The sequence below is a fragment of the Culicoides brevitarsis genome, chromosome 2 (genome assembly GCF_036172545.1).
Source record: "Culicoides brevitarsis isolate CSIRO-B50_1 chromosome 2, AGI_CSIRO_Cbre_v1, whole genome shotgun sequence".
In the NCBI taxonomy this organism is placed as follows: Eukaryota; Metazoa; Arthropoda; class Insecta; order Diptera; family Ceratopogonidae; genus Culicoides; species Culicoides brevitarsis.
This window is the reverse complement of record NC_087086.1, coordinates 30,992,445-31,007,973: the sequence shown is the minus strand read 5'-3', so window position 1 is coordinate 31,007,973 and position 15,529 is coordinate 30,992,445. Positions and strand designations below refer to the sequence as shown.

The window sequence follows — 15,529 nt, the reverse complement described above, 5'->3', positions numbered from 1 at the left end:
ATTACACATACGATTAAAGGCACAATTTCGTTTGTTTTTTTTTATCCTATGAAAAAAATCTCCAGAATGGGGATCCAAAAAAAAAATGTTACTTCCCTCTAAGACTACCCTTTTTTATTATTTATCGCTAGGATACGTTTTATCTCGATATTCATTCTTGTATACTGCAAAAATGGTTAAACCCTTTTAAATTTTTCTCTTTTTTTTCGAAAGTTGATGTGAATGGAATTTTTACACTAAAATTAAATTTTATCGAAAATGTTCTTGAAAATTTTTTAGCTTGAAATAACTTCGACACCTTCTTCGGACTCGTCTTCTTGTTGTTGTTGCATCTTCATTTTTTCACCTTCGGGCGTCTTCAAAGGGACTTTTTCCATAACGACGCCATCTTCCATGACAACGGGAGTTTTTTCCATCAAAGTTTTTTCGGCAACTTCGATGTCATTCGAGGAGACTTGTTTCTTCTGGACTTTTGGGGTTGTCTTTTTCTTCGTGGGCTTCTTTGTGGGTTTTGGGGTTGCGACTTTTTCATCGTCCTCCAAATCGCCTCCTCCCTTGACATTGTTGGCTGTGAGTTGTGCTTGGAGCTCCAACAAGGCGGAGGTGTTTTGCAAGTTCAATGGCGGCAAGTCGGCTTTTTCGGGCGCGGATTTTTCCGTTGTTGTCGTCGTTTTGGGCTTTTTGGGGGCTTTTGTGGGCTTTGGTGTGGGTTTTTGTTCGGGTACCTTTTGGATCGTGACCACAGGCTCCAAGGCAGCTTCAGCTTCATCGTCTTCTTCTTCGTCATCGGCTTCGTCAGCAGCTTCTTCAGCGGCAAGAGATTGCGCAACAACTTCGGGGGCAGCTGTCGATGGTTTTGGCTTGGGGGTTTCTTCGTCTTCGAGCAGCTCGGCGATCAAGTCAAAGGCATCAGGTTCCGAAGCACCGCCAGCAGCTGCTGTTTCAGCTTCATCAGCTTCGTCTTCTTCCTCGTCACTGTCACTGTCTTCCTCGTCAGCTTCTTCGTCGTCATCTTCGACTTCTTCGGCGCTTTCCTCTTCGGCACTTTCTTCTTCGTCTTCCTCGTCGTCGTCATCGAAGACGTCAAAGATATCCGTGATGTCAAAATCATCGTCATCCTCTTCAGCAGCGGCAACTGGCTTAGCAGGAGCTCCATCAACAGGCTCTTGTCTCGCAATTAATCCCTTTTTCACATGATGCCGGTGATGAACAGCGCGACCATTTTCTGTCGAGAGAAAGAGAGAAAAAACAAGAAAATCACTTTTAATCAACATCAACGCAGAAAAAAAACTTACCCTTGTCAATTGGTTTTGAGGCAGCGAACGAAACGATGATTAGAATGAGCAAAACTTCTAATAAATTTTGGAGCTTCATCTTTTAACGACTTCTGAAAAGAGAAAAAACGACAAATTTTTGATCAATATTCGCAACACGTCCACGTGTGTTTTCATTTATTTTATTATCATACATTAAAATAAATTAAAGGCACAAAGAAATATCTCCTAAAAAACCCCTAAAGGCACAAAAATAACGAACTTTTGTGCATTTGGCAATCTTGACAGGAATACCGATTATCTTTTACTTTAGAAAATTGTTTCACTTTTTTTTTCTATTTATTTTTTTTCACGTGTTACGAACAACAAAATTTTATTTCCCGAGGAAATATTCAAAATGTGGCCCAATTTCGTTGTAATTAATCAGTGAAAAGCCTCGAATTCGATTTTTCATTGGAAATCCATTAAACGCAGTAATTAACTGTGTGGAAATACACGTGTACGTGGAAAAAATGTGATTGACAAGAAAATGACAGACCAACCGAGTAAAGAGAGTTTTTGTTACGGTTATTATGGACAGCGGTTGTTGACCCACATCAGACAATTTTTTCTGCTATCTTCTTCATTTTTTTTACGTTTTTTTTGTAATTCTTTGTTTATTTATTCATCCATCTCATCAACATCTACCAAGTTTAAGAAGAAAGGTGATGAAGGAAGAAGAAAGAGCTTTATTTGCATAAAATTTTACATTTTTTTTTCTTATTTCTTCTTAAAAAGGTAAGAATTAGTCTGTTTTTTGTCATAATCCACATTTACGAGCATTTTTGTCGTCGTAAGTGGGTCAGATAACATGATTTTTGTGTTTAAAGAATTTATTTTTGTCAATAGAATCGCTTTCCAAAAAAATAATCGTAACTTTTTAAGCGAAAGAAATGACCGATAAAAAATTTTAATTGGCAAAAAAACTTTCTTTGCGATACAGATGTAAATAAATATCTCAGATTTCAGACAGAGATGCAAACTATTTTCATTAAAAATTCAGCAAAAAAAAAACAAGACGACTTCTAATTAAATTGCGATAGAAATCTCGGAGAAAAAAGGTCAAGGTTGGTGCCCTTCGTTGCCATAGACGTGATACTTTTTTTCGGTGTGTCTGACGTTGTGTTGCCTCTTCTTCTTCGGTTCGTTAATGTCGAACGACGAAGAAACACGTATATTTATTTAATTTTTACTTTTACACAAAACAACTTTCTCCGTTATCCAAACATTATTTTAACAATAAATGTGTACTAATAGAGCATCTGACGACGCCACTACGGTGAGAAAATGACTTTATTTGAGAAATTTTATGAATGGAACGTCAGCAAATTGGCTTTGAAATGAGATTTTGAGCTTTTTTTCACTTCAGCGTGTACTTTTTAAACTTTTTTTTTTCACTATCAGTATAGTGCTTCGTAGCAAAGATATCGTCTTTCGGGTTCATTATTTATCAGAAACTTTTAATGTACCCATCACATGATGAGCAATGAGCAAATAAAAAATTCACTGTGGCTGCTTCTTCCCTCTTTTCCCGGAATTTATTATTTATAACCACGGATGTTGGTGAATAAAATTCAATTTTCAATATTTTTCCCGTTTTTTTTCATTTTTTTGTAAGAAGTTCATTAGCACACGTAACACTTTCAACCCTTTTTTCTTCTATCAAATTTTATGATAACACCAAATGATGCTCTAAAATTTATTACGCTATTTTTTTAAGCTCTCACGAAAAGGAATTTCTAAATAAAAAATAATTTTGCAGAAAAAATTCACCTTTTTTCTTACTTTTTTTTTAAAATGAATGAATTAAATATGAAAAAAAAAATAAAATATTTTTGTCTAAATTCACTTGTTGCTGGTAAACTGTACAAAACTAAACTAAAATTTTACACTTTCATGGAAGACTCAAAAAGCAATTTTATGTGAGATGATTATAATAACGACGGCGACGTGTATGGAATAAAATGAATACGAGCCGTGTACGAGCTTCAAGTACAATGTCAAGCAGATGTATCAATAAAAAAAAGAAAGAAAGAAAGAAACGTAAAAGAAATGAAAGAAGAAAAAAGTGTGTTACTAGTGTGCTTTGCTAATATAAAGTAGTATGGATTAAGTGTTGTGTGTGGCGTTTGAACAAGGTGAGTGTGCTTCAACTGTAGTGCGTTGTTTGTTTTTCTACAGCGTGCGAGAGTGGGTCAAATTTGTTTCTCTTTAGGCTTTCTTCTCAACGGAAATATTTGCAACTCTTATTTTCATTTGTTCATGTAATCGAGTTACTTTCGAAGAATTCACTTTTAAATATTTCTCATTAAAGGTTTTTCTCTGGCAGTCCTCATGATGGGGAAATATTATTGCTCTCAAGTATCTCGATATGATGACAAAGTACCAAATGCTTTTAGCTCGATTTATTAGCTCAAATCCATTTTTCTTTATATTTGCATTTCATTTTATGGTTCGAATTGAAAGTGGCTCTGTTCATCTGATATTGATATTTTGCATTCATATAATAGCGTCCTCGAGTTATCATTTGTTTGACATTATTGTCTTTTAAAAGCTTTGATAGCACAATAAAATTTATGGTCCATTCATGTTGATTTTAAATGTTGCTCTGGTAGTAAAATAAGTATCTAGCGCCTTCAGTTCAATTTTTATGTATTATTATTTTCGCATGTAAGGGAAATAAATCACAAATCTATGTCAAGTTCTTTCAGCCAGTTAATTGCAGTATCGTCGCAGGTGTGTAGCACTTCTAGCTTTCCTTCAAATTTTCTTTTAGGGTAGTCGATCACAATATGTAACGTGGTTTATTTTGGGTATTCGCAAGAACATGTTGGATCTTTATTGTACTTCCATTTAAGCAGGAGATAATTAATAAACTTCATTAAAGTTGCTTCATTTTGAATTTATATTTTGATAAAACTTACCTTATTTAGATTTTCCTTTTCATTACTCACTTCCAAAGTTGTAAAGTTGATCTAAAAATTACAAAAATTTACCTAAAATTCAACTTTTCGTTCAGAATCTTCTGTAATAAAAAGTTATTATTTTAAAAAAATATGTAAATTAATTACTTTAAAATACTTACCAAAAATTTAACCCTCTCTAATTATTCGTATTTGAACATTTCTTCCAATTCCGGTTTCGCGTGAATTTCTTTTATTGATATTGACACAAACAAATTTTACGCATTTCTCCTTCATTTCTTTTCGCTTTTATTCGTTCCCCTGCTTCTTTTTTTCTCACATGGGCATCACACAACATCTTCTTTAGTCTGGTATTTAAGCGAATTACAAAGAAATATAAAAAAATCGTGCATTAATTACCAATCACACACGTCAATCCATTATTTACCATCAAAATGACCTCATGAATGAATGGAAAGTGGCGAAAAATTCCCCGTATTGACGTCGTACAACGACAAATTTCGTACATAATTAAAATTTAATCCTTGCAGCTAAATTAGTAATCGAATTTGTTATTTATAAACAACAACAACAACAACAAATTTTAATCCGACAAACAACATTCATTGTGGCGAAAAATTTTGCTAATTTCAAATCAATTTTTTGATTGAAACGTTAAATTTTCATCAAATCGTCAAAGCATGAAAATAATTATTTTGTAACTGTTTTTTGCTAATATTTTTGTTTATCTTTAATTTGGAATTGAATTTTACTCAAAATATTTGCGAAAAAAGTATAAAGCGGAATCTTGTTAATTGAATCATAAATAAATTTTTTGACAAGTAGATTTATTATGGGCAGAGAGGATTTATTTGTTAATCGTCTACTGATACTCCCACAAATCGTATGGCGATGTTAATCGCACACAAAAGAGATTCTTTCTAGGAAATACTTGTACTTTAAGCGAGATAATAAATTTAGTAGAAACACGAGTTAATCAGAGTTGCGTGTATTCAAAGGAAATATTATGCGAAAGGATCTAAAGATAAAAGAAAAGGAAGTTAAAAGGTGGGATTGAGTAATTTTTGTATCTATCTGGTTAAGACATTGAAAAAAGAAAATAAAGATTGTTTCTATTAAAGTAAACCAGAATTGATTTTAGTGATCAAAATAAGTAAAATTAATGAAGTGAATCTTTTGGAGCTATTTCATGATATTTTTTTCTTAAACATATTATTTTAATTCTTAAAATTATTTATAAATTTTTTAATTACCTGATAATTTAGTTAGTCCAAAAATTAATATCCTAAAAAAATAAAATGAAAAAAAAATAATTTTTTAAAATAATAATAATAATTAAAATAATAATTTTTTTTAAGAATTTAATTTCCAAAAAAATTTTTTTTTAATAAATAAATAATTTTAAAAAAAAGTGAAATTTATTATTAAATTAATTAAAAAAATTTAAAAAAAAAATAAAATAAATTATTTTTTTTTATAAATTAAATATTTTAATATTAAAAATTAAAATTAACAAGAAAAATTTTATAAAATTAAAATTTAATACTTACCAAAAACTTCGCCAATTTCCATTCCTCGTCTCAAAAAAACTAATTTTGTCCTTTTTTATTCATTTTCAGATTGCCAAAAAAAAATTTTTGCACATCCATTAAGAAAAACTTTGGTGACCTTTACCATTTTGTGACAAATCATCAATCATCCATATTCAGTAATTTTTCTCAAGGATATGAAAAGAACTCATTGTCAAAGGAAAAAAATCGTCAGAAGCTTTTAGGAGTTTACCTTCCCACATAAGAAGATGATTGTTATTCAAATAAACGAAAATGATGTAACTTTGCAGGAGAAAGTCATTTCCGTCGATAACGTTCCATGAGAGGCAAGTCAGAGGGATTTCCAAGTAAATCAAGTTTCCTGTGAAAAAATTATGAGAAATTAATTTCATAATTAATAGTTTTAAAATTAATTAATTTATTATTTTAATTTTTTTTTAATAAATTAAAATATTTATTCATAATTTTTATTTTAAAATTTAATTTATTTTTTTTTAAATTTATTATTAGGTATTTTATATTTATTTATTCTATTTTTAAAATTAATTTGAAAATTTTTTATATTTATTTTTCTTTCTTTTCAGATAAAATAAAAATTTCAGTCGATCCAGTTGGAAAATTTTTGTTGATCGCCATATTTACAATTCTGGGTCAATTGAAGTTGAAAAATAAAATTTCAACCAAAAATCATCATTTGACATCAAAAAGCTCCCTCATCATCGCCATAACACAATAATCATCGACAACTCTCACACACACACAAAACCCTAATCAATAATCGTAAATTTATCAATTATCACCAATAACATTGAAACTAATCACAAACAACAATATAGCAAGTAGCATATCAACAAAAACACGTAAAAACTCCGAGCCAAGTCATTTAATTATGACATCACACACTAATATGTGACTCTACGGATATTCCATACACTTGATGTATTATGCGACAAAACGAAACGAAACGATGACTAATCAAGCGTCTCACAAATAAATATTAAATAATAATGAAATTTCTTGCTCGTTGATGGATTTGTGGTGTTTATACAACAACTTTATAAAAAAAAAGCCCTAAACTGGGACACGTTCTTCGTACAAACACCAGAAGAAAAAAAAATTTAAACAATACATCATCATCAACTTCTTGGAAACGTCGCGAACCAAAAAAAAAATTTAATCGCAGACACAAAAATGTGCATTTTTTCTGATGAGTCATGGGAACAAATTTTAATCCTTGACGAAGCGAACCGCAATTAATACATTAAAATTAACCCAAAAAAAGAAGAAGAATGTTTGTCGCGGAACAATAAAAAAATACGCGACAAGGTTCCGACAATATTTGCACAGAGCACACACCTTTTGCGACACAATGCCAGATAAGTGCGTTGATCCAGCGATATCGAGCGGGAATCTAATCAAACTGCTTGGTAAGTCACACATTAACAAAAAAGTTGAAAAAAAACGACACTTGTTTGTTTTATTTTTTTTTTATTTAAGGTTTAGAACAAACATCAACAACAAAAGAGAGAGAGACTGAAGGCATGAGTAATAAAAATTCAATGAATGAAATCAAATAGGTCTGGCATCGTACATTTATAAAAAGCCGGTTGTTTATCTTTTTTTTTTGTGTTACGTTCTGCGATGTACTTGTAGAATTCTGATGTTATTGTAGACAATGTATAGACATGGAATTGTTGCAGATTGTAGCGAGGGATAATTAGCGCCAAATTTTGATGGAATGAAAGTAAAAGTTTTAAAATTTTAATTTTTTCTGAAGCTTAAAGAGGATTTTGGAAATTTTTCGTGAATTTTAATGGGACTTAAGAATTTTTTTATGAAATTTTTTGACTTATTTTTGATTTCATGATAAATTAAAAAAAAATTTAATATTTGCTCAATTTTTTGAAACGAAAATATTATTTCTAGGGCTTTTCTTGATTTTTTGAGTCTTCTAGACTTATTTTTAGAGATTTTTAAACTAATTTTTTTGATTTTACGATTTTGAAAGAAATATTAAGACCTCATAGCTTTTAATATTTTTCAGAATTTCAGAGTTTTTAGCTATTTTTTTGGATTTCAAGGTGCCTTTATGAGAAATTTTTGACTTTTTTCAAAACTTTTTGAACATAACACACTTTTTATGAATTTTTAAACTACTTTAAAGTACTTTTTATGCAAAATTAGAGCGAATTAGAGCAAATTTCTGAAGGCTTCTTCGCTTTTTTTTATTTATTTTAAAAAATACTTATTTTAGTATGTTAAAAAATTTATCTAAAAATTAAAAAAATTATTTAAAAATAAAGAAAAAAATTATTTAAAAATTAAAAAAATTATTTAAAAATAAAAAAAATTATTTAAAAATTAAAAAAATTATTTAAAAATAAAAAAAAATTATTTAAAAATTAAAAAAAATATTTAAAAATTAAAAAAAAAAAAATAAAAAAAAAATTTAAAAAAAATAAAAATTATAAAAAATTTTTTTTTAAAAATGAATTAAATTTTTTGATAGAAGACTTTAAAGGATTTTTAGAATTATTTTTTGATATTCAAGAAATTATTAGATTTACTCTTGAAGTACTTTTTATCACATTTTGAGCTTCATACATTTTATTTTAGAAATTTTTGACTCGTTTTTAACCATTTATAAGTCTAAAAAGTTATTTTTGATAAATTTTTGACCAAAAAAGTTCTTTTTTTTTCGAAACCTAATTTTTCTCTTAAACTTTTTCAGCTAATTTCCCGTAAAATTTCAACCCTTAAAGACTTCAAAAGCATTTTTTCATCAAAACTCCTTGAAAACCCGTTCCTGCCTAACCGCAATCGCGAGAATGAGCGCTCACAAACACAGCTTGGACAAATATTATATCTCGCTACACATTCCTCGCAGTACACATGATCGCAACCGAACAATATTCCAATGATTCAGTTTCAATTTTTATTTAGTCGTGAGTCAATCGTGCTTCGGTTAAGTTCTAAATATTGACAATCAATTTAACAATCAAATAACGTAATTTTTATTTTTAATGTTTCCGTGCGATAAAAAAGAACAATAACCAATAGAAAAAAAAATTATCTATCGAGATCAACAAATTTTGGCCGTTATCGAAAAAACAATAATTTTTGATAAAAATGTCAATTCCGATGCCCCCGCCTCCTCCCCCTCCGGCACCAATGAAAATTTTGCCATTAAAAATAGAAAATTCACCGGCAAATTCAGTTCAAAGTCAGAAAAATCTTGAAAAATCATCAAATTTTGACAATAGAGCGGCTCTCTTGGAAGACATTGCCAAAGGTGTCAAGTTGAAAAAGTGCATCACGAACGAAGGAAGGAATGTGCAGGTAAGCAAACACTATCTGATCATGAAGATCGCATTCGTACGATGACTCATGTAAATAATCACGTGACCTTGGATATGATTTTAATGCAAAGCAAGGCACGTTATTTAGGCTTACAAGTAATTAAACACCGCGGACGATAATTTATTGCTATTTGCATTCGTCAGTGTCGCAATTTTTATCATCCATGCTACATACCTGGGTGTGTTTTGATAGTAAATAATTAATTTTATGTCATTTTCTAGTTCCTTGACGGCAACAACAACGACGATCCTTCGTCTTCCGCATGTGGCAGTAAAAGTGAGTGACCTTTTATCACCTTTCTGTTCATGATTCATGAAATTCCCGCGAAATTGATCGATAATTGACTCATGATCTCTCAGAGCTTTATTTATTTTTTATTAATTTTCACCTTATTGGTCATCATTAATGACTGTTTGCTATTTTTGCACCATATTAGCAACTTTTTAATTGAAATAATTTATTTTTAGACGATATCAAGTGCGGTCCGTTCCCATCGGCACTTCATGCGGAGCTAACAAATACCCTTAAGAAGCGAAAGACGTCAGCAATTGACGTGGAAGCGACCAAAAGTGGAATTCGTACGTTCGATCCGAACATTTTGAATACTCATGTGCCACAACCGACGGGATTGAAGATCACGCATGCAACTCCTAACTTTACTGTAACGAAGAAAAGTCCGGAAATGATGAAGAAAAGTGAAGTTTTGATGGAAAAACCTCCGGTTAAGAGTGGTTTCAGCTCGAAAGAATCATCACCGAAGCCAGTTTCCGTGGATGTTGTCGATAAAAGTGCTCCGGAAAAGGTTTCACCGGTCTTTAAAAAGCTCCAGAGACAACTTTCGATGTCGGAAGATCGTGAAGAAGAGCCTAAAAAAGGAGTTTCAAGTGTAAAAGAGACTAAAAAAGAAATTTCCATGACTTTTCAACCTGAAAAATCTCCGGAAATGGTCTCTCCAAGCGTAAAAGAGCTCAAAAAACAACTTTCTGTTAGAGAATTCGATCAAGAAAGGTCCTCGCCAAAGGTTAAAGAACTCAAAAAGCAACTTTCTGTCGCATCAACACAAACCGAAGTCGATCAAAAGCTCGAAAAAGTCGAAATTCAACTACAAAACAGCATCAAAGACCTCAAAAAGCAACTTTCTGTGGAAACTCAGACCGAAAAACGTGCAGAAAAGAAAGATTTCAAAGCTAGAAATCCCCAATTTTGGTCAAGTAACGTCAGACTCTTCTCCAAAAAGTCCTAAAAAAGTGACTCCAGTTCGCCCGACAGTATTAAAAGTCAATTCCATCGACGCCAATCAACAATCTTCCAAGAAAATCCGTCATCCAGGTGCTAATTTTACGCTGCCACGCAAATCCCCTACCACAAAATATCCTGCAAGGAGTCCCGTGAAGCCAAATCCTCCGCCGTCGCCCTTCAGAGCAAAGTCTTTCCAACAAAAAGAGAACATGTCAACGTTCGATAAGCCAACTTTAGCTTCCTTACAACGTCAAGTAAGCTCTCCGCAGAAAAAAGAGACGTTTTTTGAGAGAAAAACGCAAATTTCATTCTCAAAGGAACTATCGAACGCGAAAAATTCGCATCAGGAGGTCGTAAAAACGACAAAAATAGTGACGACAAAGACGGATCTCTATTTCAACGACATTAATTTGGCGAATGTGAAGTTAGAGATAGACACTGATGCGGACAATGTGATAAAAGTCGTGCCAAAAAGGGCGTTTTAGGGACTTAGGGTTACAAATTTCAAAGCATTTATACTTTTTAACAAACTTTTTTCTAATAAAATTAATCAAAAATGACTAAAAATTAATTTTAGAAGTTCTTGAAATTTTTCCCAAATAACGGCTTTTAAAATTTTTAAGGCGACGCCTTATTTCAAAAATTTATCATTTTCATTCGTCTCACTACCGTTTTCGTTTAGAAACCACGAATTTATGGGTTCGTTGGAAGACTGTGAGCGAGCTTCGCCGAAGAAACACAAAAAATTCACAAAAATTCAAGTTTTCTCTATCAGATAAGCAAAACAAACAAACAAAATGTTGATCAAAGTGAAGGTAAGCCATCATTTCTCTCGTCAAAACTCAAAAAATCACTAAAAATCCATCAAAACATCAAAAAACCGCCACAAAAAATTTTGCTCCGTCACTTTGTTCCAAATAAATATTTTTATTGTGAAATCTTTTTGCAGACTCTCACCGGCAAGGAAATCGAAATCGACATTGAGCCCACGGACAAAGTTGACCGGATAAAGGAACGCGTGGAGGAAAAGGAGGGAATTCCCCCGCAACAACAACGACTCATCTTTTCTGGTAAACAAATGTAAGTTTTTCTCGTTTTTTCGCGAAACCGGAACTAAAAATTGTTTTTTATAGGAACGACGACAAAACAGCCCAAGACTACAAAGTGCAGGGCGGCTCTGTGCTCCATCTCGTGCTTGCTCTGAGAGGCGGATGTTAACTTTGACGCGACTTTTCCATCATTTTTTTCACTTTTGCAGTTTATTTTTCCGTGACTTTCGACGGGAGTCACAATTTTTTATGTGTTGTGATCCAAAAACAAGAGAAAAATTGCTTTGAAACAAAAATGCTCCCCGTTAATTTAACTTAAAAACACACAAAACATAGAAAAAAGAATAAATTTTCAAAGAAAACTAAGAAAAAATATTTTTTTTGCACTTCCGCTTTCCTTGAAATGCATTTTTAGCTTTAGCTTCGTCAATGAACGAGCCCCAAAGACGTCAAATCGAACAAAATAATCAACAAAGACGAGAAAAGGACTCCAAAAAGGGATTTTAATGATTCCAAAGAACCCCAAATCCAAGATAAAATAATTTCAAAATGAAAATTTTACAGAATTTAACGCTAATTGGACTGATAATGCTCGTAAATGGCATCACAATAGAAGAAAAGTAAGTTTTTTTCGCATTATGACTCATAAAAAAAATAATTATCAGCATTTTTTTCTAGAACTCATCACAATCCATGCAAAGCAGTCAAAGGAATATTCATCCTAGGGCTCCAAGAATTTTATAGCTGCATGCTAAAAGAGACCGTAGTTGATTTTGCGGTTTGTCAAAATTGTTCTGATTATTTTTGGACGATGTTTTCGGGTTTCGAGCTCCTTAAAAATACCACAGATACGAGGCCAGGACACGAAAATGCCAAATGCATCGACGAATTGCTGCACAAAGATCGCATGGATTACTGGTCTCGCATTCATGCCGAAGCTGTCAAGCTCTGGGACGATGCCAATTGCTACAAATGTCACGATTGGAATGGAACTTTTGTCACAGATCCCACAATTCCGGTCCATCAAAACCTCACAGCGGACTTCCAAACATTCCTGAACTACACGGAAGAGCTAAAAACGTGCGAAGATCGCGAAACCGACAACATTTGCCAAAAATGCGAAAAAATCTACACAGATTTGAACAAATTTTACGAAGGAATCAAGAAAAAAGACAAGGCAAAAATTTGTTTCGACATCGAAAATTCGATGAATCGCACGCGCCTTTACTGGTCCGGCAATTTGGGATGTTGTCACGATGACGGCGTCTCGTTCACCGTTTTTTCCATTCTCGCTTCGATTATTGGGATTTTGCCGATAATTTTCTACTCGAGTGCGTACCTGATCACGAAGCGGCAGGAAAATTTGTCTCTCGTTGTGGATGACGAGCAAATTGTTGCGCCGAATATGCGAAGTATCAACAACGAACCGTTGCCGGGAACGAGCAATGAAGCCGGAAGTGATGCAAGTACAGCAGTTTTGGATGATGAAAGTCCAACGAGATTCGTGCGAAATGGGCTGAAAGAAGAAGATATTGCGAAAAAGAGCAATATCGATGTGAATCCGATCAATTTGTTGCCAAAAAAGACAAATACCTCGACGAGTCAAATGTTGATAGACTTAGAAAAAGTTCCAGAGGCGGGAGTGTCAAATGTTCCAAAGAATTTGCTGGATTTAGATAATAGTTTGTGATGCAAGGGCCTTTTTAGTAGTGGATAATCTCATTAAATTTTAAAAAAATTTTAAGATGTTATAGAAGAATTTATAGAAATAAATAAGTTACGTTACAAATTGAGGCATTTTTTGATTTTTTTCATGAAAATTTTAAATTTTATATTTTTTTTAACAAAAACATTCTCATTTTTTTTAAATATCCCATTTTATATAAATTTTTATTGCCAGTAGTTTTTGTAAATATTTAAATATTATTTTTTATTTTTTTATTTATTTATTTTTTTTTATATTTAAAAAATATTTTTTTTTTTAATAATTGTTCAGTTAAAATTCAAATTATTACTTTTAAGAATGTTTTCAAAAAAAAATTAAATTAAGATCAACAGGTTAAATAATATCAGTAACTAAATTATTTTTTTTTTTTATTAATTTTTAATTAATTGCACCGAAGTTAAGTTAAAGATCTGACTAAATTTAATTTTTTTTAAATATTTTTCGCATTAAGTTTTTTATTTAAGATTTTTTTTAAAAAAATTTAATTATTTTTTGAAATTTTTTAACAATGAAATTAATAAACTTTAACATTTTTTCAAAAAATTTATCTCAATTTATAAAATTTATCACAAAATATTAACATTTTTACAAATAATTTATTTTAGTCACGTGACCTGAAATTTTTTTTCTTATGATTTTCAATAAAAATGTTTGATTTAACAAGTCAAATCAGTTCATATATCAGTCAATTATTAATTTTAGCTTAATCTGCAATACATTAAGACAAATTGAGCTTTATAGTCATAAATTTTCATTGAAATTTTTACGAAAAAAAATTTCAGGTCACGTGGTTAAAATTTAACGAATGTAAAAATGTTAGTTATTATATGATTTCATGTTAAATAAATTTTTAAAATATTTTAAAAATTATTCTTTAAATTATTTAATAGTTTTATTTAAATTTTAATAATTTTATTTAAATTTAAAAATATTTTTAAAAAATTTAAAAAATGAAAAAAAAAATAAATTTATAAGTTTTTAAAAAAATTCTCAAATAAAATCATTAAGCGAAAAACAAATATTAAATAACTCGCGTCAAATTTTAAGAATTTTTTTTCATTAAATTTAGTCAAGTCTTAATTTTTATTCGCGTTCATACCAGATTGATATGGACAAAGTTTACTATCTTCAAAATCCGAAATTATCGTGGCATTTTTAATGAGCAAATGTTGATATTGTCCTTGATCCGGAATCTTTTCGGGAGCTTGTAACGCATATTTTTTAATAAAATTCAGAACAATTTCTGGACTAACGACTGACATTTCCAAAGTATTTCCCCACGCAACTATTGCCAAAGGACGTTTAGCAGTTAAATCCGAATATGGAGTTATTATGTGACGATAAAGGCAATTTTCAACAATTTCTCTTAATTTTTGGACTTCCGAATGTAAAGCACATGTATGATACAGCATTACTATGCCTCCGTGCTCTAAATTATGAACCCATCGCTAAAAATAAAAATAAAAAAAAATTTTTGAAATTTTTTTACAGAAATTTAGAAAGTTACCTGTTTCGGTAAAAATTTATATTCTCCCCATGCTGCCCACAAAGCTCGATGATTCCCGTAAGACGGAATATTTTCTTTGTATTCGATGGTTTCATTCATACAAATATGTCGAAAACGATAACCTTTTGGAATGTTGTACGTTAAATGTCGCGCTTTTACGGAGGTGTTTGGCATAAATTGCTTGTAAGAACGCATACAGAGGAATTCTTCGTGGAACGTAATGTCATCTGGATCAAAATCTGTGGCAAGATTCGATTTGGCGTCGTCACACACGGGATTAGGTATTCCCATGGGAATCAAATTTGGATGTTTCTTGAGCTTAAATTGCTTCGCTTTCTCCAGATCTTTCGGATGGGGCGGATGAGGGAAATATTTTCCCTTCCAAACGTGTCCAGATTCATTCGTCGAAGATTTTTCCTCTACTTTGGAATGTTTTTCGTTTGGATTTCGAGGAAACCATGGGCCACTCCATGCTTTCTCTTCACACGAGAAAAGTTTGACACAAAAAATTAAAAATAAAAGTAAATTTTTAAAAATCATTGAACAAAAAATAAATAAAAAATAATGAAACAAAAATAAAATATCGAATCAAAACAAAAAATAAAAGTTGTCAAATTGATGACTAAAAAGTAAGGTTGCCAGTTTTGTCTTTTTTTGAATATTGAAGTAAATAAAAAAAGATAATTGTTAAAAATTTTTAAAAATTAAAAAAAAATTTTAACCTTTTTGTAAAATTTTCCAAATTTTTTTGGTCCTGAGTTCACTCAGTAAAGCAATAAATGAGACAAATATTTAATTTTTTTTTAAGAATTTAAATTTTTTTTAAATTAAAAATTAAAAAAAAATTAAAATTTGTTTTTT

At 31.0% G+C, this 15,529-nt stretch overlaps 5 protein-coding genes across 6 annotated transcripts; 3 read left to right on the top strand and 2 right to left on the bottom strand.

Annotated features, from left to right (window-relative positions):
- Positions 1-275: 275 nt before the first annotated feature.
- LOC134828941 (nucleolar protein dao-5-like) lies at positions 276-1,374 on the bottom strand. Its single transcript, XM_063841931.1, has 2 exons — positions 1,296-1,374; positions 276-1,225 (listed from the first exon to the last, which is right to left on the bottom strand). Exons 1-2 carry the CDS (start codon positions 1,372-1,374, stop codon positions 276-278), a joined length of 1,029 nt encoding a protein of 342 aa, XP_063698001.1.
- Positions 1,375-8,758: 7,384 nt separating this feature from the next.
- Positions 8,759-10,507, top strand: LOC134831161 (microtubule-associated protein 1B-like). Its single transcript, XM_063844822.1, has 3 exons — positions 8,759-9,126; positions 9,369-9,423; positions 9,615-10,507. The coding sequence occupies exons 1-3, from the start codon at positions 8,917-8,919 to the stop codon at positions 10,388-10,390; spliced, it is 1,041 nt and encodes a 346-aa protein (XP_063700892.1). The 5' UTR covers positions 8,759-8,916; the 3' UTR covers positions 10,391-10,507.
- Positions 10,508-11,085: 578 nt separating this feature from the next.
- Positions 11,086-11,765, top strand: LOC134829232 (NEDD8). The gene is made up of 3 exons (XM_063842231.1): positions 11,086-11,201; positions 11,336-11,466; positions 11,520-11,765. The coding sequence occupies exons 1-3, from the start codon at positions 11,184-11,186 to the stop codon at positions 11,602-11,604; spliced, it is 234 nt and encodes a 77-aa protein (XP_063698301.1). The 5' UTR covers positions 11,086-11,183; the 3' UTR covers positions 11,605-11,765.
- A 106-nt stretch (positions 11,766-11,871) lies between these two features.
- Positions 11,872-13,215, top strand: LOC134829230 (uncharacterized). The gene is made up of 2 exons (XM_063842230.1): positions 11,872-12,055; positions 12,114-13,215. The coding sequence occupies exons 1-2, from the start codon at positions 11,985-11,987 to the stop codon at positions 13,123-13,125; spliced, it is 1,083 nt and encodes a 360-aa protein (XP_063698300.1). The 5' UTR covers positions 11,872-11,984; the 3' UTR covers positions 13,126-13,215.
- Positions 13,216-13,505: 290 nt separating this feature from the next.
- LOC134830621 (uncharacterized) lies at positions 13,506-15,272 on the bottom strand. Of its 2 annotated transcripts, XM_063844164.1 has the most exons (3): positions 14,669-15,272; positions 14,261-14,609; positions 13,506-13,575 (listed from the first exon to the last, which is right to left on the bottom strand). In XM_063844164.1, the coding sequence occupies exons 1-3, from the start codon at positions 15,206-15,208 to the stop codon at positions 13,559-13,561; spliced, it is 906 nt and encodes a 301-aa protein (XP_063700234.1). In that variant the 5' UTR covers positions 15,209-15,272; the 3' UTR covers positions 13,506-13,558. The 2 variants fall into 2 exon arrangements, with proteins under 2 accessions (XP_063700234.1, XP_063700233.1); XM_063844163.1 differs by lacking the exon at positions 13,506-13,575 and having other exon boundaries at positions 13,940-14,609.
- Positions 15,273-15,529: the final 257 nt, after the last annotated feature.